Below are 22,742 nucleotides of genomic sequence, written 5' to 3'. Positions count from 1 at the left end.
AGAAGGCAGTTTGCAACCATTCAGCTCCAATTACAAATCTTCAGTAGCACCCAAGGATTTGAGACCATCCAAATATGGTGATTACTCTGCAGTTCCTGCAGGGGTGAAGCTGTGAGCCGAGCTCTACATTGGTATGCGCTGTTTACTTACTGCGTCCATCTGTTGATATGGAGAACAGACGCAGCTCGATTTTTCTGTGGAGGCCACACTGGAAGCTTGGCTCGCATAACAATTGTCTGACATTATCCTGCAGTTTCATGGAATTATAAATAGTCGAACAATAGTCAAACCAGTAGAGAGTGATATGAGTTAAGCTGACAACATACTCTTTATGAGGCAAACACTTTAAACTTTATTAGGGGTGAAGGTTAGGTCAGGAAGGGGGAAGGGTTGTATATTTTTTCTATTTGTGGTCTTAAATTTGTCCACGTGTCCAGATTTAGTTTTCTTGTCGATTGACTGTCAAAAATGTTTAATGGTTACATTAAAATAGTTCACATCGAAAATTTGCCCTACCTGTATTCCATGGATCACAAAGATTTATTGGTCAGGACTGTGTCTGAGTTTTTTTTCTATAGCTAGTGCATAAGACGGGTCAATTGTGAGAAACAGTAGATGTTGATTAGCAGTAGCTGACAGTTGCCGTTGCTTTATTCTGCATTGTCACACAAGTTAAATGTACAGGATCATATAGAGTTAACTATAATATAATGCATTTTCAGCACAGTCCAACTTGTTCTAGTAATTGGTAAAAGTAAAAAAAAAAGTGGTAAAGCCTCTTAGAGCTGTCGGCTGTGCCCCATTAACTTATTCAGTGACAGTGGTTATACAGTACAATACATTATTCATTCAGTCGCTGCCGGTTTTAAAATAGGGAGCAGTCAGAGCACTTGGTAAACAGGATGCACCATTTGTTATGTTTATCATAAATTTTGCTAATTTCACTCAATGTTCCACTTGGATTCTGTAAAAAAAAAAAGAAAGAAGATAATTCCATTAATGTATTAAGCTTGAAATCAGGCTTGTATTGATCAGTTACGAAGGAGGGTGTGAAGGTCCTTGTTTCCTTGTTGATGATTTGGTCATTGGTGTGTGGGAACACACCCATAATCAGATAACTGATGTCAAAGTCAAGGGGAGGATCCAAACAAATAATCAACAAGGCAGGTGATGTCCTTACTTTAAAAAACAAAAGTCAATCATGAGATTCAGTCCCACCTTACAGTCGCTTAAAGGTCATAGTCAGTGAACAGGTATTTTTGTCATGAGCCACGGTTTCCTTTTTGACACTGTACGCCATTTTGTCTTTCCTCTTTTGAAAATGTCACTGTCACAGTATTAAAGTGATGCCCTGTTAAAAACCACAGTCATGAGTCACTTTAATGAGAGCAGAGGGGTATTTTAAGTCCGACACATTAAATCTGGTGCTGAATTTAGTTGTGTCAGAGCAAAGAGGCTGAGTGTGATGAGTCTGACCAAGGACTGGCTCTCATTCACCTCTAAGCACATAGATAGGCAGTCTGGTGACGCTTCAGGGATGATTTGTGGGTTAACAGGACTGGGATGGATCTAACTGTTTGAATAGGCACTTCACTGTCCATGTGGTGGTACACACTGCTTCTATAATTAGTGGTGTAGAGCCAGTAGGGGATCATTGTAACATCTGGTGGCTCATTGTTGAACTAAAGGTTTCTGTAAAAATCTGTGTTTTTCAAACTGAGTCTCAATTCCACATGGCCAAATTAACATAAACTACAGGGCAATAAAGCTTTTTAAGTGTTTCTATCAGAACTGGTTGTGTTAAAACCTCATTTCAATCTAAATGGTTTATCATTCTGTCTATGGATAATGCAGGGAGACCACCCATAGATGCGTAGGTGGATCAAAAGTGATCCAGCTGATCTGTTTTTGATTTAACATTTAATACATTACATACGTTTAATACATTACATTTGTATTGTATTGTAAATGTAATGTATCATTTATATGTATTAATGTGAATGTGAATGTATTAATCTTCTTCTCTCCCATTAGGGGTCGCCACAGCGGATCATACATTCCCATCTCCTCCTGTCCTCTGCATCTTCCTCCATCATCATGCGAATCACCTGTATGTCTTCCTTCACCATGTCCATAAACCTTTTCTTTGGACCGCCTCTTTTCCACTTGCTGGTAGCTCTATCCTCAGCAACATCCTCCCAATATAACCAGCATCTCTCCCCAACTCAATTTCACCTCTGTCTAGTTTTGTCTCTAAACTGTCCAAACTGTCCTTTCCCTCTGATATACTCTTTCGTAATCATGTCCTTCCTCATCGCTCCCAACAAAAATCTTAGCATCTTCAATTCTGCCATCTTCAGCTCCATTTCTTGCCTTTTCACCAGTGTCACTTCCATTTCATATACAATACAACCTTCCCTTTCAGTCTTGTTGGTAACGTTCTGACACGTTCCTCTCTATCCTCACCATTTCACTGTCCTCCTTCCATTCACATGCTTGTTTTCCATCTCTGTCTTTCATTCCTCTTCTTTTTTTTTGATGTGAACTATTTTTGATGTAATCATTTAACATATTCAACAAAAATATGAATAAAAAAACAATATAAATCTGGGACATGGACACATTTTAGAACCTTTCTTGCCCTCCAAAAAAATCACACCAACCTCAGCAAATAGAAGACATATATAACCCTTCCCTCTTTCTACCCTAACCTTCATCCCTAATAATTTTTGTGCTGTCCCTCATAAAGTTTAAAGAGTTTGTCTCAACAAAAGGATGTTGTCAGCAACATCATAGTCCACGGAGACTCCTGCCTGATCTCGTCCGTCAACCTGTCCATCACCATTGCGAACAAGAGAGGGCTCAGAGCCGATCCTTGATGTAATCCCACCTCCACCCTGAACCCATCCGTCACTCCAAATACACACTTCACTACTGTCACACTGCCCTCATATGTATCCTGCACCACTCTTACATACTTATCTGCCACTCCTGACTTCCTCATACAATACCCCACCTCCTCTCTGAACCCTGTCATATGCTTTCCCTAGATCCACAAAGACTTAATGCCAATCTTTCTGACCTTCTCTATTCTTCTCCATCCACATTTCCAGAGCAGACATTGCATCTGCTGCTAGCTAATCATCACGTCTCCACTATTATTTCCCATACCGTTATGCTGTAGCTGATCAACCCGTAGTTAAAACTCACCCTTATTCTTTAAAATCAGTACAAGTACACTTCTTCTTTATTCATCAGGCCTAACCCATAACCCTAACCCTCTCACTTTAAAACATTGTGTTAAACAATTAAGAACTCCATTGCCATCTCTCCTAAACATCTCAATGCCTCCACAGGTATGTCAGCTGGATAAACTGCTTTTCCACTCTCCATCCTCTTCATAGCCACTCTCACTTCATCCTCACTAATGCACTACTTGATTCACAAAGCCCACATTATCCAATTTTATATTTTTCTTTGTTCATCAGCCCCTCAAAGTAGTCCTTCCACCTTGTCAACACACTCTACTTGCTCGTCAGCACATTTCCATCCTTGATCTCTATTCTCTATTATCCTGCTGCACATTCTTCCTAGATTGGTCGCTTTGTCTAGTCAATTGGTACCAATAATTTTCTTTTTCTTTAGTGTCTAATGTCTTGCCATGTGCCTTTTCCTTAGTCTTCCCCACCTCTCTCTTCACCTTACTCCACATCTCCTTGTATTCCTGTCTGGTTTCTTTATCTCTCTGGCTATCCCACCTCTTCTTCACCAACTTCTTCTTCTTAATATTTTACTGTACTTCCTTATTCCACCGCCAAGTCACCTTGCCTTCCTTCTTCTGTCCATATGACGCACCGAGTGCCTTCCAAGCTGTCTCCCTCACCACTTTTGCAAGTAGTTACCCAGCCATCCGGCAACCCTTCACCACCACTCAGCTTCTGTATTACCTCCTCCCTGAACTCCACACAACAGTCTTCTTCCTTCAACTTCCAGTATTTGATCCTTGGCTCTGCCTTCATTCTCTTGCTGTCCTTGGTCTCCAAAGTAATCCTACAGACTGCTTTCTATTGCTGCCTACGTTCTCCCCTGCCACCACCTAGCAGTCCCCAGTCTGTTTCAGATTGCACCTCCTGCATAAGACATCGTCCCCTTGTGTGCATCTTCTCCCACTCTTATATCACCCTGTCTTCTTAGCTTTTCTTGAAATAGGCATTAACCACAGCAACATTCCTGTCATCACGCTGTCCAACTCTTTCTTCACCTATAACACACTCTTGGCATACTCATCCTTCACGATTACCCCTACCACATTTCTCAACCTATCCACACCATGGTAGAAACAGTTTGAACCCCCCTCCATTTCCCTACCACCCAGTCTCTTGCGCACATACTAGTATATCGACCTTCCTTCTCTCCATGATATAAGCGAGCTCTCTCCCTTTACCAGTCATAGTGCTGACATTTAAAGTTCTGTCTAACCTCCACGCTCCTACTGTTCCTCCTCTCCCCTGCCTCCTGACATGCCTTCCCCCTCTCCTTTTCCTTTACCGATGGTAGCATAGTTTCCATTCACACTCTACCGATTAACAGTACTGGGGGGCTGTGGTAACCATGCTTCAATTGATCCAGTATGGAAATCTGATTTATGATCCATATATTTGATTTTGCATAGGTTTTATACCAGTTGCCTTTCCTTGCGATGAATGTATCAATAATAACTTGATAGCTATCTAGCATAGCTAAGTGAGATAGATTAATATTTTCTAAGTTTGATAATTTAATGATGCAAATGACAAATAAACATTACACACTTTACATAATGCCAGTGTGAAATTCAAATAACTGTTTAGATAACTGGTACAGATGAACATGGCTGAAAGCTCTGGAGACAAAGGTTACAAACTCAAAATAAATGAAAGGGATTTTTTGATAATGCAAGAACTCCCTTTTTATACTCCCAATATATTCACTGAAGTAATTACCATCTACCTTTTAAGATATTGTTTTTGGATTTGAATTGACAGCATCACAGTATTATGCATCAAGAAAATTACAATCCAAGGCTTGTTTTTGTCATCCGCATAATGTAAATATCCAAAGCAGTCGCGGATAATCAAATCCATAATCCCTCTCTCAGTAGATTTCCCCTCAGACAGTTTCAGACCTGATACTCTCTCTATGACATACAGCAGTGCACTGTAAATTCTCTCGTGTCTCTGCTGTGGTGTTGGCCGTTATACCAGCTTCTGCTCTGCTCTGCTCAGCCCCTGACGTCCTTGTTCATGTGGGTGTTTTGCAGCTCTGTCATTGACAGACAGTGTAATGATGCCCTATGGATGAGCCCCGCAGGGTCTTGGAGCTGCCATACACCGGTCTTCTCACACTGCACAGAATGCCAATCAGCTGCTGCTCTGCATGGCCTCTGTACTCACCTGTCTTTTTCTGCTCTGTGCGTGTCTGCCTGCACCCACTGCCCTGTACATCTGTGTGATTGTCCTTGCGCTGGTGTCATTTTCTTGGCAGGTTTGGCGAAGCCTATGGGGCTGGTGGAGGGACCAGGAGGCCTTGGCCAAGGGGGAGCTGCTGCTACTCTGGGAGAGGACAGTCGTGATGCTGAGGGGAAGTACGAGGAGTACGGCTACAACGCTCAGCTTAGTGACCGCATTTCCCTGGACAGGAGCATCCCAGACTACAGGCCTAAAAAGTATGTCTACAAACAGTTTCTTCTCAGTTTTTATCATGTACATCTTTTTTCATGTGGAGCCCAACTACAGCTCGACAGCTGTTTTGTCCCCCTGGCAGGGTTGTGTAATATTAGAGAGACTTGTAACCGGAAGGTTTGCCAGTTTAATCCCTGCAGCAGTTGATGAGCTCTATTTTTGTGGAGGCACACAATGTACCACAGGACTTTTTGCTAAGAGAAAGGCATTTTCATCAAACACAGTGATTTTTTTTCCTTTTCTTTTTTTTTGTGGTGATTATTGATATTTTGGTGCTTCTCCAGTACATTTACTGTTCCAAAATAAAAGCAGTGTTATAGTACAAGGTGTAACAGATGAGACTAGGTCAAAAGTGCATGGTACATGTTATTTATATGCTTCTGCTAAGTGATAAAGTTTGAACAGATTCCACAGTTCACCAACTCTACTTGGGTATAATTCCCTTTAGGAGAAATATTAGGGCATTAGATATTTATACCTAAGTACATAGCAGCAGTATAAATGATTGTGATCCAACATAAAACTGGCAGTATGCACTTAGTGAGACTGCACTAAGTAAGTGTAGAAGTTGATGCATCCTCTAGAGATGTCAGTGACAGGTTGGTGGATGTTTTGTACTTTCATTTCCATTCAAGGTGCTGTATATTTTCCTAATGTCTTCATCTTTATTCAAGACTTCTTATGCAGAATATTGGATCCGCTGTCTGTTTTAGGGATGCTGATGTGATGTTTTGGAATGTCATATGGATTATAGACAGCCTCACACTGGTTTCCATATTAAACATAAAAATGCAAATGTCACCCTTGTAAATTTAATGGCTGTCAGCAGGGAACATTCTTTCACACCTGGTGGTTTATGACAGTAATTTAGCCCTGTCCGCCCTCAGTTTGGCACATGGCATATAGTAAACTTAACCCAACCCCAAATGCCAACCCCAAAACCCTAAACCATAAAGCTACAGTAAAATGAAGTTGTTTTGAACTGCAAACACATTTTGAATAGGTACATTCATTTCAGGTGCATTTTACCATGGTTTTACAAAAGGTTGCTGGTGAGTAATCAGCATCTACACTGGCTAGTGACTGTATAGAAACAGTCTTTTTTCAGTACTCCTGATTAAACATATAGCCTACTGTACATATATATGTGATAGAGAGATATGCAAACTTGCCAACTTTCCCCTCTACTTTTTCATATTAGGGAGAGTCTCGAGGGGCTCCTATGACCTCCAGGGAGGTGGTTACATGACAGACGAGAAAAGTTAAGCTAGCACTACTGCTTGTGAGCTAATCTGTTAGCATTCTTACTGCAGATTAGCTGTCCAATCAATATCAATATTACAAAATAATGTCAGAGATGTTGTTTTTTGAGGTATTATGTAAAAAACCAGACACATTTCAGGTTGAATTCATTATTGAAAGTGACGTATATTTTTGTGTTTTAATACATTCATTGTGCTCTTCATTAGGTGATATTTCTCTATGTCAAACATTCTGAACAGAGATGAAGGACTGCAAAAGAAACTGTAAAGTTGCAATGATGTAGAAAATGTTAGTAATGATTACATTTGGAGAGGATAATTGTGTTATGGGCTAGACAAGCTAGCTAGTAGACAAGCTAGCGGGGCTACCAAAAAGGAGCCTTCTTGTATCCTCAGTTGTCTCCATCAGTCACATGACCCATGCTTTGCAGCTTGTAATCATCCCTCAAAAATCTCTCTCCCAACAAGCCTTACTTACCTCTTGTTTGATACTTTCCATCTTTTTCATCTATCTTATAGCCTAACGCCACTTAATCCTTCTGCTTCTCTTTAGCCAATGCAGCTCAGTTAGTTTGGCCACAAGGCATCTTAGGGCCTTGGCCATGGGGAACCTCACAAAAGAAATTACTTACACGACTAATCCAGACATGAAAGGACATGGACAAGATGATGGTCATAGTTGAAGAGCCATCTTATAATATTGCAATAAAAAGAATCTTGAATTACGGTATTTCTTATGAAAGGGACCCAGTGGACACTCAGCAAGCAGCCTTCATGGTCCTTTTAAAATACGTTTTATATTTAGAATGTGAACTACAGCTGTGATACAGTGCTGCAGGAGATGGATTGGGGAGGGGACTTGGGGTAATCAGGGCTGCTAGTGGCATTTATATCACACAATGTCATAGAACAATGACGACAGGCAGAGACACTGAGAGGAAATCTGACGGCCAAGAGAGGTTTCTGAGGGCTTTAGCGGGGATAACAATTCATTTCATCCACGCTGCTTTGTTCCGAGCTCTTTTTCACGCCCAGAAAAATTAGACAAGAGTGGAACGGGGAGGAAGAGGGTGAGTAAAAAGGAGCCGGCTAATTAATAAAGTCAGTTGAGAGTGCCTCTGGAATGAAGGGGTTTTAGGAAATTCCTTTTTTTAATCAACTAATTCAACAAAAAATGGGATGTGAGACAAAAGAGAAGTGGGCGTTGGGGGTTTGCTGAAGTAGTTGTTTCTGGTTTTGAATGCTGCCTACTTTGTTATGTTTAATACTAGTTACATGGTTGTGACTGGATGTTTCAGGCTTTTCCTCATTCTGTCTATATTATAGGATCCCAAATGCCTCCTGATCTATATGTATCAATACATCAGTCCATCATGTGTTAATTTATGAATTTATTTGTGCTTCAATAACAAGCACACAGTGTGAGAGTGTAAACCGAACAGGTCATTTCAAACAACGTAAAACTTCAGTATATGACAGGTAACCAATAGGTACATTGTATGATAAAGGCTTAGTACATTTGTTGTGGAACATAATGGAAATCAATACAGTGTAAAGTGCAAATATAGTTTTCTGTTTATGTCACTAAAGCAGAACAAGAGAAACATCAAAGCACAGCTTTAAGCAAGGCAAGGAATTGTTCACAGAAAGAAAATGTGTTTTTCTCGAGAGTCCAACCAACAGAGTACTGTAACCGCCAGCATTGTTGTGGTAGTACTCAGGACTTTTAGGGTACTTTCACAACCAACTTATTTACTTCAGTTTAAATGGATGCTGGTGTGTTTGCCAGGCTGGTGTGGCTAATGTAAAAGTTGTCAATCAAATTCCAATATGGACTAAACAACAAAAGGCGGCTCTTGGTCAGCTTCCAAGTGGAGTTTGGTGTGATTGGCTGTGTGTTCTATAGTACTGTAGTAGATAAATTCACCATTAAAGCTATGTGCTGATTATGAACCATCAAGGAATCAAGCTTAAGAACTAATATATAAGCAATGTATTCATTTTTACATATTATCTTGTAACCACCATGGTAAGACATAAGCCCTGATTCAACAGAAAGTGAGTAAAAACAGAGGTGTGTCCTCTCTTTTGTTTTGTTCCTCATTAAATGTAAGTGAATCATAGTTACCATGCAGTAACTATTTCCCAGTTGTATTACTTCTCATCATTATTCATGAAATGAGGTTGAGTTGCAGTCTTGTAATGTTCAGAATTTGGATTGCAGGATTTTTTCTCAGGAATTAGATTTCCCATGTGGGTGCATGTATCTATGATGCTACATAATGACATTCGCCAAAACTATGCAATCAGTGAGTTACCCATCTGTCCATATGACTTCATGTTTACAGCTCTTGGTTCATTTGTATCTAAATGTGAACCGGTCCAGAAGTAAAAGGCAATTATATATGATTATTTTGCTTGGTCTCAGTCTATCTGCTGTTATCTGCTGCAGTTAACAGAAAGACTTACTATGAAAGATTATGATTCTGTGATCTAATTCAGATTTTTGGGCAAAAGGTGACCATAGTACTGCAGAGGTTAGTTTAAAAACAGAAAGCAGGCCTTCTGTCTAATAGGCTGAGCAGGAGTCATTCAGCAGAGAGGACTTTGATGGCTACAGGAAAGGAAAGCCCACCGCCGTGACTGAACAATCCGCACATTCTCAACTCTCTCTCTTTTTAAACCTGCCTGCCTGCTGCAGAACCAATTCATAATAATTACAGACACAACTGTCTCTCACATAAAAACCTGTAATCCCCATTCACTGCCCGCTGGCCTGTGTTTCTTTCTTCTTCCCTTCACTTCTGCAAGTGACATTCTTAACTGAGGTACCAAGGGACTTAAGTAGAGTCTGTATTACGGTGACTCTGAGCTTGTCATTCGTTGTCCTTGGGAGGCTTAGGTACGATAACAGCTCATTGGGCTGTGGAGAGAAAAACAATAAAAGCAGACAAGCTGGTAAGATTACTGATGCCCACAAAACAAACATTAAATGTAACTTGTCACTCATACATAGAAAAATACAATTCAAGCCATCAAACCTGCTTTTCACCCACGAGTTCTCATCCTCCAAAAGGATTCTTATTCAATTACTCTTAATCTCACTTCTATCTTTATTGTCACTTTGCTGAAGATTTGATTTATATTTTGTCAAAATAGCTGTTAAACCCCAAACTGTATTGAAGCACAGCAGATGCTCAGCTTCCCCAAGGACCCCTCGTCTTGTGTTTGCCTGCCTGTGGGAGAGTGATAACCAGAGAGGACTACGAGGGAGGCTGAAGAAACAGGCTTACCTCATCTCCTGAGCGTCTGATACTGCAGAATGGGATCGTAAGGTCTCCGCGGTGCGGGAGCTCCTACCGCAAATTGTTGCTCTTTCCAGTGCTGGAGTTTATCTCATGGATGGGGCGAGGGGTGTGGGGTGGGGGACGGAGAAATGACAAGGCAAACGATTATCTTCCTGAGAGGAGTGCTCGCGGATTGGAAAGTTGCTTTGGGGTTGCCTGCATCATGCAGGTTATGGGAGGTTAATGTGAAATTTCACAGCGAATAAGAGCGGCCAGCGGGGAAAAAGTCAGAGGGAGCGACCGGGGCTGCAGGCTGGTGGAGGAGGAGAAGGGGGAGGTGTGATAGGAATACATCTTAATCTGGTGCTCTGTTTCTGTCAGAGCTTGTTCCGGGTCAAATTATGAGCGCTGGCCAGTGAGCTCAGTCCCATTACAAACAGATGAGTCGATCGCTCATCCTGTTATGGCTTTACAAGGCTTTCCCGCTACTGTAGACAGGTACAAATTTAAGGTTGAGCGATGCCCTAAATTGGATCCAGTAACTAGGGCATTGGAACTACAATATCACTTTACGATCTAGACACTGAAATCCAGCCTCACACCAAATCTCAACTAGGAGCGATAAGGGTGCTTTGGCCCTGCTGACATTTTCAAGATATTACTGTGGTAATATTCATTAAACACAGCCTCTCCACTGCTCGTAAAAACTGGACAGGAGTGAAATATACATTATTTTGTTTTGCACGCTTGCCATGTGGTGGCTCTGTCTCTGCAAAGGAGAAAAAGTGCCCCCACAAACTCACTGCCAGATTTGTCATTGTATTTATAGACCTGGCAAGGCTGATTGAGAGAGGCAATAGAGAAAGCTGTGAGAGGGAACCAAGGAGTTGCTGAGGGAGAGCATAAATGCACAGGGAAAGGACTGAAATGATACAGTGGGAGTGGGGGGAGGGGTGGTGGTGGTTATCAATCAAAACCCTCGTGCATTTACTCTTACGAATAGAGTGTGAGAGCAGGGCTTAAAGTATAGATAGACGTACGCAGTGTGCTCCATCATAAACACTCTCTGTGGTTTAGTTTTTTCTTCTTCTACTTTTATTACCTCTTCTGTCAAATGCATGTGGGCTGCGGTAATGGAAGTGATTGATAACAGCGCATGAAATTAAGCTTTCCTAGTCCGCAACGGCAAGCACTAGCCTACTTGGCCAGTGAGACTAGGCGGCAGATTGTCATTCCCATTCATGAATCAATGCCAATATGCTAGTAGGTGTTGTGAAATTATTAAAAATAAATGAGGATGTTTGAGTGCTTCTCAGTCTGAATTATATTCATACCTCCTTAAAATCCATAGTTGTCTTGATACCTTAAACTGAACACAAAGCAGACATTCAGGTGTATTTTAGCTTGTTGGGAAAAAAGGATCACCAAAAGTAAATAACTATTTGGGCTAAAAATACTAGTTTTTCAATTTTGAAAAAAAATAATAAATTACAATTTTTTAGTCGAAAACGGAATCCAAAAGAGAACAAATTTACTTAGCTGGCTCTAATTAACATGAATTATTTCAGTTGGCAAAACAATTAAAAAGATATACTGGATGTTGTGTAGTTAATAATTGCCTGTATTATATGACTGGGTAGGTTTATGGAAGAATAAACTAAGTGTCTTTTTCCCATCCAAAATATGAAAAGAGTGGCAAATAGTTTTCATACATAGAGAACAGTAGATAGCAGGTAACTTGGCAGCTGTTGAGTGTAAAAGGCAAACAGCTGGTGAACAGTTGTGGCAATCTCCCAGTTAAACATTTAAGCACATCATTATCAGCATTTTAAGGTTGTCACCTCCAGTGTTCAAAAATGTGTCTGGCCTGTCAATCTGTAACACTAATGTTGCCTTCAGCAGCCACAGTGCAGAGCTGTCAGCTTTAGGTGACTTACCAGCAGTTTGTCATTATAACTATGAATGGCTGAATATGCAGCTGTTCCCAATACATAAATGTAACACCACTTTTGAATGTCAAGATGAAAACTGTGAGGGTGAGGAGTGAAATTGATGTTTGTTGCATTGAAAATCTAGGTTTATTTAGATGCTTATTTTTCTCTGACTGACTGTAAATCATTTTGTGTTAATGTTTGGTACAATCCTACAGTATGTTGTTTAATACTATGTAGACATGAAAAGCAGGCTTGTGTAGTTTAATATTTTGAAAATAATTAAAATGGCAATGCAATCATGGTTGGAAAAAAACTCAATTTCAGCATTGTAGTAGTTGCAGTCTTCTTGCATAATTCTGGTATTTTTCTACATGTATGGGGTTATAAAAAAATGTAAAAGCTAGAAAATGTCTTCTGAAATTCAATCAGCAAGCTAGTATTAATTTTTTTAAGTGATTATTTTAGTGCTCTTTATTCCTTCACTGTCTTCCATCTGTCCATTCACCTTCCATGTACTATACATATATGGGACAAGAAGTAAACATCCAGACAAACCTTATAGTAGAAGGACAGAGTGCACATTCATTGAATAAGTTTAAATTTAAATTAATTAAAATAATTTAAAATAACTAGGTATAATAATATAGTTATACTAAATTTACAGCAGCAGTTAATGAGACAAGTGTCTCTTATAAATATGCTTAATGAGGTAAATGTACAAAGTAAATTTAAATACCAGATGGAAATGTAGAAATTTTAATTGCAGATATCCTTTTTACTCTAACCCATTTTTATCCTTATGTGCACAACTCACTTAATTACTATATCATTTCACAAGTAAGTAAGATGCCTGCTGTTGTGTCATCTTACATAATTGCTAGTTCCTCTCTCATTCTCATTCTTGAAAGGTGAGAACCTGCTAACACATGCCTGCCACACACACACAGACACACACCACACAGACAGACAGACAGACACACACACACACACACACACACACACACACACACACACACACACACACACACACACACACACACCTACACACACACACACACACACACAGGTTAGCTTAAATCACTTTTGGGGTATTTACATAGACTCACATTCCTTTCCCCGAGACTTGTTTCTTTTGCACTTTATCTAATTGCTATTTGTGTTTTAAATTAAGCAACTTGTCTTGATGCTCAAATGTACGTTAAAAATAAACTTGCCTTGCTTTGCCTATCCACATCCACTACTTGCCTAACACTGACCCAAAAATCATCTTTTTCCCAATTGGGCACACAGATTTTGTCCACAGTTGGACAAGCCACTCCTAATTAACTGGTCTTTAGTGTGAAATTTGTTCCCAAAAGTAGGCTATGAAAGATATACACACACACACATGCACGCACACACACACACACACAAACCCGTGGCTGTGGAGTTTGAGGAGGGTTCCTGTGGGTGGAGAAAGAAGGATGTAACTTTAGCACCATGCTGGGATCCATCTGCTGTGTGGCCGTCCCCCCGCGGCCTGACCCCATGGATGCTGCTGACTCAAGCTGACATCCCAGTTCGTTGGGGTATCAGGGCACAGAGCACCAGTAGAGTTCAGATGGCTCACAGCAAGGATGGAAGGGCAGTAAGTGTGCTGTCTTTGAACACAACATGTTCAAGGTAGCATCATTTCACTCGAATTTAGACTTTGATAGCAACACTGCTGCATTTTATATGCTAGAATAGGACTACAGAGTGAACCAAAGAGATCTGCAGTGTCATTACCACTGTTTCAATTTCAGTAAAGCTAAGATTTTATTTTATTTTTTAATTTTAGGAACTTCTGCACACAGAAATAATGTAATAACAACAAACTGCTCACTTGATCATTGCTCATCACTTCCTGTGGGCAGAAGATTTCCCTACAGTGGCTGTATGCAACACTGCAATTTCATTTGGGCGTTTAGGGGACGTTTGCTGTGTCTCATTAGTTGGGATTAAGGATGCTCCTCTCTGCACCAGCCCCAATTTGTGATTCAGGATGATGAAACCACATATTGAAATAACATCCTTGCCAAGTGCTGATTTTCAAGGCTGAATATCTTTTCTCTTGCTATCACATCTAATAATCTGTGATAGCATGTGATACTGATAAATTCTGACAAATCAATATATTGTCTTATTAATAAATCTGGTGTGAATTTCACCTGGTGTCAAGTTGATGTTTAGCAAACAACTTCCAGACAGCGTTTACTGAGTCTACAGTAAATAGAACTCAGATTTGTTTACACTGTAATTAATCTACTGTAGGTCAATTTAATATTCTAATACACAACTTTATAACAAGCCAAGATTGCTTGTAAATATTTCACCTCATTATCCCTACATAATGACTCAGCACTGCTGAATAAGATATGTGAAACATGGAGAAACAAAGGCAGAAGCAAGTGAAATGTGTTTGTCAGCTGTTGCGTTCGCAGCTGACTCTAACTGGAGCAGTGTGGAAAGAACCAGAAGATGTTGGCTTTGTGTGCGTCCACGGTTGCCATAGGAATCAGCTAAGTGCTACTGTCCAGTCAACACTGCTATTTTTGACTTAAAAGCCACTGTGAATACATGAAAAAAATCTGTGTATTTTACTGGAAAATGACAATGACTTTTCACAGGCTTGAGAACAGAGATTATCAGTGGAGGAGAACTGAATTATGGCTGAATGTGCAAGCGAGACTCTGAGACTAACTAAGTGAATGTACTATACATTTGTATTGCCATGTGTAAGGCTCATTTTTATTAATTGGGTCATTGTAAGTGGCAACATGAGGGTGTATTCCAATTAGTGGCGTGCTGGTCGCTCAGTCGGCTCAGTCGATTCCTTGAAGTGAAGGATGGAAGCCGGTTGCCATCTGAGAGCTGATTTTTTCTTCCTTTCTGTTTTGATAAATTGATATAAGACAGAATAATAAGATGATCTTTTTGCCACGCTACTTGGCCACACACACACACACACCATGTGCTGACTGAATGTTGTGCTGATGTATATATGTATGCTACAACAGTCTACAGATGTGAGGGACTGTAACTGCCTTGTGTTGCTTTCTCTTTTACACATTTCTTCTCAATATTGGCCTAACACTGTTTTGGATATTTTAGTGTAACTACAATGTATAATAGTGTTTGATGTTTTTACATTATTTAAAGTTTTTATACCAAACATAATGTAAATTGGTGGCATTCTGGAAATTAGAAGGTTAAGTATTATTACATTGAATAAATTAACTGATAAATGCACGCGTTCCAATCATAGGTCAAAACTGAATTAGAAAAGCCACCCGTTGGGGAAACAAAAGATTTGACTCTTATTGCTAAGCTGAGCCAAATGACCTGGCTCACTAAAAAGAGCGGGAATTACTATCACTAATTCCAATCACAGCCTTATAGAAGAGGTTACTATGGAGTCTATGTATGAGAGCAAGAGAAACAGGCAGAGATACCTCACAGGATGAGCAAGAGAAGTAAGATACTGCCTATATGTACAGTACATGCAAATTAGTATGGTTTACTCTGCACAGAAAAAGAGACTGACAAGACACACCCAAATCCATATTTTATAGGCAAGGTTACATATGCCAAAACACATCACCGGTTACAGATGTTTCCTGTTTTTTAGCCCATACGTCTAGCGTGACCACTACCATATCTCACTCATCATACCGAGTTTCTAAATCTGTCCTCGACTTCCTGCAATCCCATGCTACGCCTGCACTATATCCTGCTCTTAGGTATATCTCTGCATGTACTCTTTATTCCTTTACTTTCCCCCCAGAATTAATCTTTGCACGCCAGAGTATCATTTCAGATATTAGTAAGTGAGCATTTGGGTGCCTGGGCTCTGCTGCAGTCTACTGCCCAAATTTGGCTACTCCATCTGACCACCAGTAATGGAGGGCAAATGTGAAAATACAATTTATCATCACCAAAGTCAGACTTTCACTTTCAGTTTAGTTTGTATATCATCATCATTACAGTCTAGGAATGCAATGATGATCTGTCCCTCTTATGATAGCATCACTTTTAGACTCAACTGTCCTTTGTGTTTGTGCTAATTAGCAAATGCTAGCATGCTAACACATTAAGTTAATATATATGGACAAACAGCATTGTTAGCTGATGTTTTTAACATTTTGTTTAAAGCATAAGAGAAATTAGCATGGCTGTAGACTGAGCCTTGGTATGTATAGCATGCAAATAAGCAACTGCGTCTCCTAAAAATTACATTTACGTCCAAATAACTTGCTTTGACATGTACATTAAGGGTAGTAATTGCAGCCAGGATTACTTTCACTTGAAATGTTTTTCCAACCCAGGAAGTGTTCTTTTACTTCATAGAAGATGTAGGACACAGTTAATGTTCTACAACATACATTATTAGGTTTGGGCTACTTAAAAAACTTGGTGAAGCGTAGAGAAAGATTGGTAAAAATAGCTAATTGCCCTTGACATTTTCAATATTTAACCAAGAACATACTTTTCCCTGTAGATTATCCAAGTGTATAAAAATAATCATAAAAACTTAAGTCATGCTTTACTCGCTATGAACTGATATTGTAGAAATTGTACAAATGAAGTAAACTGAACATTTTGCCAGTATTAGATGTTCAGTACGAACATGTTGTGTTGTCAGTAAACAGTTTAGCTAGTCATTAAACATAAGCATTCCTGCTTTATGTTGATGAAAATGTAATCTGAGCAGGGTTATGTGTTTTACAGTATGTATTTGCAAATATAAATTAGCTGTATATAAACTGGAATAAATCTTATATGATCTTGTGTAAAGGAGAACATAATAAGAAATCATGAATACATTGTGCTTCTTTATAATGTGGAGTATAGTGAGTGCCACCAAAGGTTACTTTGTCATGATCCTGTCAAACCCAAGTAAAAAATGCATACATTCTCTTCCTGACTCAACGCTTGGTTTCAGTATCGCAGCAATACAGCATCAGATGTCACAGCACAGTACAGAACATCCAGGTCCGGGAGCTTCAGTTTTACCATCAAATGGAAGTGGGCCTTCAAATGAAATCTTAGAAGAGTGCTATTTTTGCCTTGCCTGTTTGGTGCACTGAGGAAAAAGTGATTCAGGACACATTCTTTTGCTTCAGAGAGAAATATCAGGCTGCATGCACAGTGGGAATACACTGGGAATGTGACACTGAACGTTTTACTCAATTATTAATAGGAAAAAAGCATACTACGAAACTCTGAGAGAAACTATGAAAAAGAAGAAAACAACTTACTGTCACATCCATTTAATAGATCTTTCTAAGTGTGAACGTTTTGTCTCTTCAAACAGGTGAAACTAATCAAATTAATAATGTCACTGTTCCATATTTTGCAGATGTGTCATTTCCAGGTGCACATGCTGTCTGGCACACTTAAATGGAACAGAGCCACCGTTAATGTTATTAGTTACACCTGTGCCTTCGCTACTATGTCAAAATGTCTCCTGTGAGAAAGGGTTGTAATGTTGCTGTGAAAGAGGGTTGAGGGTCACCCAGCTGTCCTCAGGATGGCTCCAGGAGTCCTTGAGAAGGTATTAAATTTGAGGGGGTCCATTAAAGGATGGGCTTGGGGACCAGGGATTTTCTATGGGGTTAACATTAAATAGTTTTAGGGATCCTTGTGGGAGCCCCAGGATTCCCCTGTACCATTTTGAATATCTTACTGTAATTTCACCTGTCTTTCACACATTGTCTTTTCAAATATTTGTGTCATTATTACACACTGCATATACATTTTTTGTTCTTCATTTTCTGTTCAGCTTTCAAACAAAGCACTGGATAATCATATTGTATTTATTTTAACAGGTGTAAGCTGCTGACGTACTCAGAGGACCTTCCTCAGATCTCTGTGGTCTTCATCTTTGTGAACGAGGCTCTGTCAGTCATCCTGCGCTCTGTCCACAGTGTGGTTAACCACACACCAGCACACCTGCTCAAGGAAATCATCCTGGTGGACGACAACAGCGACAGCGGTAAGAACATTAAGTAAAAACAGTATTAGGATCACCACTTTAAGTAAATATTAACTCTGCTGATCAGAGGCCACAGCCAGCTAGTGTGGAGGTTTGATGCAGTTTTTTTGATGCATTTCCTTTTTTGCATAATTTTTTTTCTTGTTTCCAAGTGTATCCTCTCCAACTTTAAATCTTAAAACCTGTAGAGACTGCAGTTACTCATTGTCTAATGCTTTAGGTTTGCTTTTTCAGTTGAGACAGTCAACCTATTTATCATCTTTTGTCTTACCCAGGGGAATCTGAATTGCGGTGTCATACACAAATTAGTTGCTATGTTGTTTTTGGACTCCTGCCAGGGCAGTCAGTCTTCTTATGCTAGAGTTTTTGTGCATACTTGGGTATATACATGTGTGTTGTTGTGTGTGTGTGACACAGATTTGTATGGGTGTGTATGTGTGTTTGGATTTTGAGTAACAGTTGAAGGAATGGAGAACCCCTGAGGGTGGACTCTTGAACACCAGGTTTTAAAATAGCTTTAAAACAAGAGGAAAGAGAGGGGATCGGATTTGTCTCGTCTCCATGGTGATATGGGAAAATGCTTCAGTTGCTTCCACACCATGACGCCCACAGCAGCTGACGATGCCCGTCTCCACATCCCAAAAGCTTTCCTGTTTGGAGAGAGAGGGACAATGAACTAGATTCCAGATGACACTTGGCCCTCCTTCACTTGGCACAGAGTAACAGGCCTGCCTCCCTCAGGCTGGCAGAGGAAAAGGGCGCATGTAAATAACATACTGAAAGACGGCCGAGCAAGAGTCACCACTGGCACATCCCCACTCCCCACTGTGGCTCTAACAGGGTACTATTAAGGAGGAAGCCGTTAAAAGCCAATGAAGAGACAGACCTGGAAGCCAACGCCTCATCTCATTAAGTTGTTTTGTCAGTTTGCCCCACATGTTTGAATTCAACACCTCTCCACTGAAATCCATGATGAGATTATGGCAGTACTGAAATGAACTATTATTTATCTGCAGGAAATCTGTGATACTTTTAAAGCTGGTGTAATCAGTACTTGCTTTATTGACAATGGATCAAATGACTCTGTGTAATGTAAAAGATGTTGCTCATATAGATGAAGATGAGAATTATCATCTGGCTCTGCGGTTCTCTTCAGCTCTACAAAGCGTTTTAGTGACTTTTAATGGTTTGTTTTGCTTTTACGACCGATAACTGAACTGCTTTGGTTCACTCACACCACGCTCATAGCATCGTTTTCAGCAGCAGCAGGCACTTGTTTTCAGTGACAAAGCTCTCATTAACCCACTGCATGCTACCTACCAAACAGTTAGCTACCACCTGGTGAAAATAATGAAGTTTTTAGCAGCTAAAAAGCCATATATTTACCCCAGGCTCATGTTCCAACTCCTGCCTCTGTCACTTCTTTTTTTACAACCTTTGCTGTTAAGTGTCACTCACACCGGGGTTCAACATTGTGTGCCGTGTGCAGTTCACTGACATCATGGTTCATGACTACAAGGTGTTGATGTTTCAGTGCCCACTTGTCTGCTGCTGCTTTTCTTTTAATGAAAGGTCGAAATCAGGTCACTGATGGCGTACCGACACATCCGTCAGTCGTTCATACTGTACGTTTACCAACCGTGACGATAATTTGTGCAGATGTGTGAGCTGTTGGGAGCCACTCCGCTCTGACATTAGACAATTAACATGCAGACTGGACTGCTTGACCTTTTCTGGATGGCTCTGTCTGTCCCCTTTCATTTAAACAAGGCTCAGTAAGATGAGTGGAGGTACAGGCACATTCACTACTGGCATAATGAATCACGCACAGGAAGCATGTTTGCCTTGTCACCGCAACACATTTCCTTTGCTGGGAAAGCCAGTGACATTTATTGGTGGCTGAGAGGTTTGTTCTCAGCACTGGTACCAGTACAATCTGAGCTAAATTCACATGTCCATAGATGAGCTTTAGCTGTGTGTGTGTGTGTGTGTGTGTGTGTGTGTGTGTGTGTGTGTGGCAGGATGACTCCAATTCATTGTGTTGTCGCCATGTTAGCAGCAAGGAAAAGCTTAATGAACCCTACAGAATTCAATTCCAGTAAATACCACCACGGAACTGATAACTTAATGATTCATATAATGAAAACAGGATATAAACTGAGCACCAGTTGAGTACAGCTTGTAGTATTAATTTTCGACTGGAGAAGAATTACTTCAAACATTGCATACATTAAATCAGATGAAAGCTGCTAAATGGAGGATTTGCTCCATAACATATTGCAGGAAATTTGTATTACACAACAGAATGCTTACAAAAAATGATGTTAACGATTCTCAAGTGTTTACTATGATTTTCATATTTTTCCCTAAAACAATCTGTCACCTCCTAATGAGGGGCTGAGAACAATTATGTAAGGAACAAAGAGTATGTCAAATTAGTAAGCGGCATTAGCAGTTAGATATTAAAAAGACACTATTTAATTTGGGTTAGAGAGAGTATCCCTGATGGTTGTTCATAATTTATCTGTCAGTGAGTCAGAGAACATCAAGCACGTGTTGCCAGAGCAGAATTTTACATGAAGCAAATGTAACAATGTGAGGAGTGGGTTAAGGGTGGAGGAGTTAAAAAAGCATATACTAATTTAAAATTTCTCTAACATGCTGGTGCACAGATTATTTGCCTAAATAAAATACACTGTCTACTGTCAATACACATTTCTTAATCACAGTGAGGGGTTTATTGCACAGGACAGCCAGGATGAGCACTATCGTTTTACTTTTCACTACAAATCTTAATATTTAATGAAGATCGCTTGTGGGAGAGTCAGTTTACTCAATAAGTAACTTTACTAGTCTGCTTGTGATCGATCAAAATGATCAGTTTCAGACCTGTTTTCGTATCAGTCCATAAATCCACGTCTGGAAACTCTGAATCATTTGGCCGGTGGTTTGTGCAGTAGAAGTAACATACCGTGTTTGTTTGGCAGATCATACCGAGGTTCCTCTGGGTTATTTTTGATACATATATACTGGTAGTTAGTGAACAGATACGAGGCAAGTGGGAGGATGCACTTCAAGCTTTGCAGCATGTTCTTGAGGTGAATGCGAAACAGTTTAAATAGCCCAAAGCATGTTCAATACCTCTCTACCATCTGTCCTTAACACAGGAGCTTCCATAATCCTCCATTTCGTCAGAGGAATTCATGGTGCTCCTGGTGTGCGCAGTGTACTATGTATTCATTTTAAATTCATAGCATGATGGATAGTTATTTATCCTCTGCTATGTTACACTGCCAGTCCTTTAAAATGTATTCCGCTCTCCATAACTCTCCTCCCATGGATGCAGTCCAACATTTTATTTGCTAGGTTCAGAGGGAGGCCCATAACTTTTCTCCTTCCCAGCAAAGCCCAGTAATTATTACACTCTAATAGCTTTTATCATATTGTAGCTGCGGGGTCGGCTGATGATGGAGTCACGTTGCGCAGGTTCAAAACATGCAACACTCTAAACAGAGCCAAACTGCAAAGTGGCACAATGTAACTTCTAACAGGGAGTAATCCAATGCAGAATGCAGTCAGTATGAACCCCATTATTCATATATTTGTTTTACATGTGATTAGTATTAAATACATGAAAAATGCTAATTTCTACCACCACTTTGTGATGCCTTCATGCCACAAATGAAAGAGGAAAGGCCCAGCTGCCTCATTATGGCCATTTAGGAGGCATTTTGTATTTCAAACATTGTTTTTTTTGTTGCATTTTTGTTCTTCTGTTGAGAGAATATCTACAGAAACCAGGTGGCCAGGATTCAGTGGTTGCTTTAATCTGATGTCAAATGCGAAGGACACTGCTTCCAAATGTACCCTCTTTTCCTGCAGCACTCACTGTGAGACAGAAAACGACTGCTGACAATCTCTCTGCTCACTGCATCTCCTCAGTCACACAGACAAGGGATTAGATTGCCATTTTTTTTTTTTTTTTTTTAACTTTCACTGCCTGATTTATGTTGCAAGTCAAAGTCAGAAGCTAGGTGTTGCTCAGAGCCTGTGCGCCACAAGCGTCCTTATTAATCTCTCCCTCAGAAAGTGGAACGCTCAGCAGTAACCTAGAGGAGAAGCTCAAACAGTCGTCTATACTCCAAAGAAACACAGACAGCAATTTGTGCAACTGGCTGTTTACCCAACAAACTTTGTTTCTGGTGATGACAGCCAGCCTCATCTGTGAGAGCAGAGGAGGGAAGATGTTATAATCCTGCTGGAATAAACATTGAATGGTGACACTGTACAGTAACCTTGAACATTGTCTCAGTTAGGATAATCAAACGAATGCTGCTTTTACTTGATATATACATCTAGTTTGAATTAATGTCATGAGTTAAAAGCACATCCAAGCTGCCAAAGATCAAAACATTTTTCTGCAAAAGTTCTTGCTTATTAGTTTGGTATCTTTTTTCCAATTGCTCTCAGTTCCTCTCAATATTTGGAGCTGCTAATAACCATCAGTGCTGAGCAGCAATGTG

The 22,742-nt window shown here is 40.1% G+C and overlaps 1 protein-coding gene across 1 annotated transcript in view; it reads left to right on the top strand.

Moving 5' to 3' along the window:
- Positions 1–22,742, top strand: part of galnt9 (polypeptide N-acetylgalactosaminyltransferase 9) — a 92,444-nt gene that overhangs the window by 10,973 nt on the left and 58,729 nt on the right. Inside the window, exons 2-3 of the mRNA XM_053326117.1 lie at positions 5,524–5,704; positions 18,053–18,219. Of these exons, the coding sequence (XP_053182092.1) occupies positions 5,524–5,704; positions 18,053–18,219 (348 nt within the window). The remainder of the gene's footprint in view (positions 1–5,523; positions 5,705–18,052; positions 18,220–22,742) is intronic.

Source organism: Scomber japonicus, chromosome 9 (assembly GCF_027409825.1).
Source record: "Scomber japonicus isolate fScoJap1 chromosome 9, fScoJap1.pri, whole genome shotgun sequence".
Lineage (NCBI taxonomy): Eukaryota > Metazoa > Chordata > Actinopteri > Scombriformes > Scombridae > Scomber > Scomber japonicus.
This window is presented reverse-complemented; position numbering and strand designations above follow the sequence as displayed.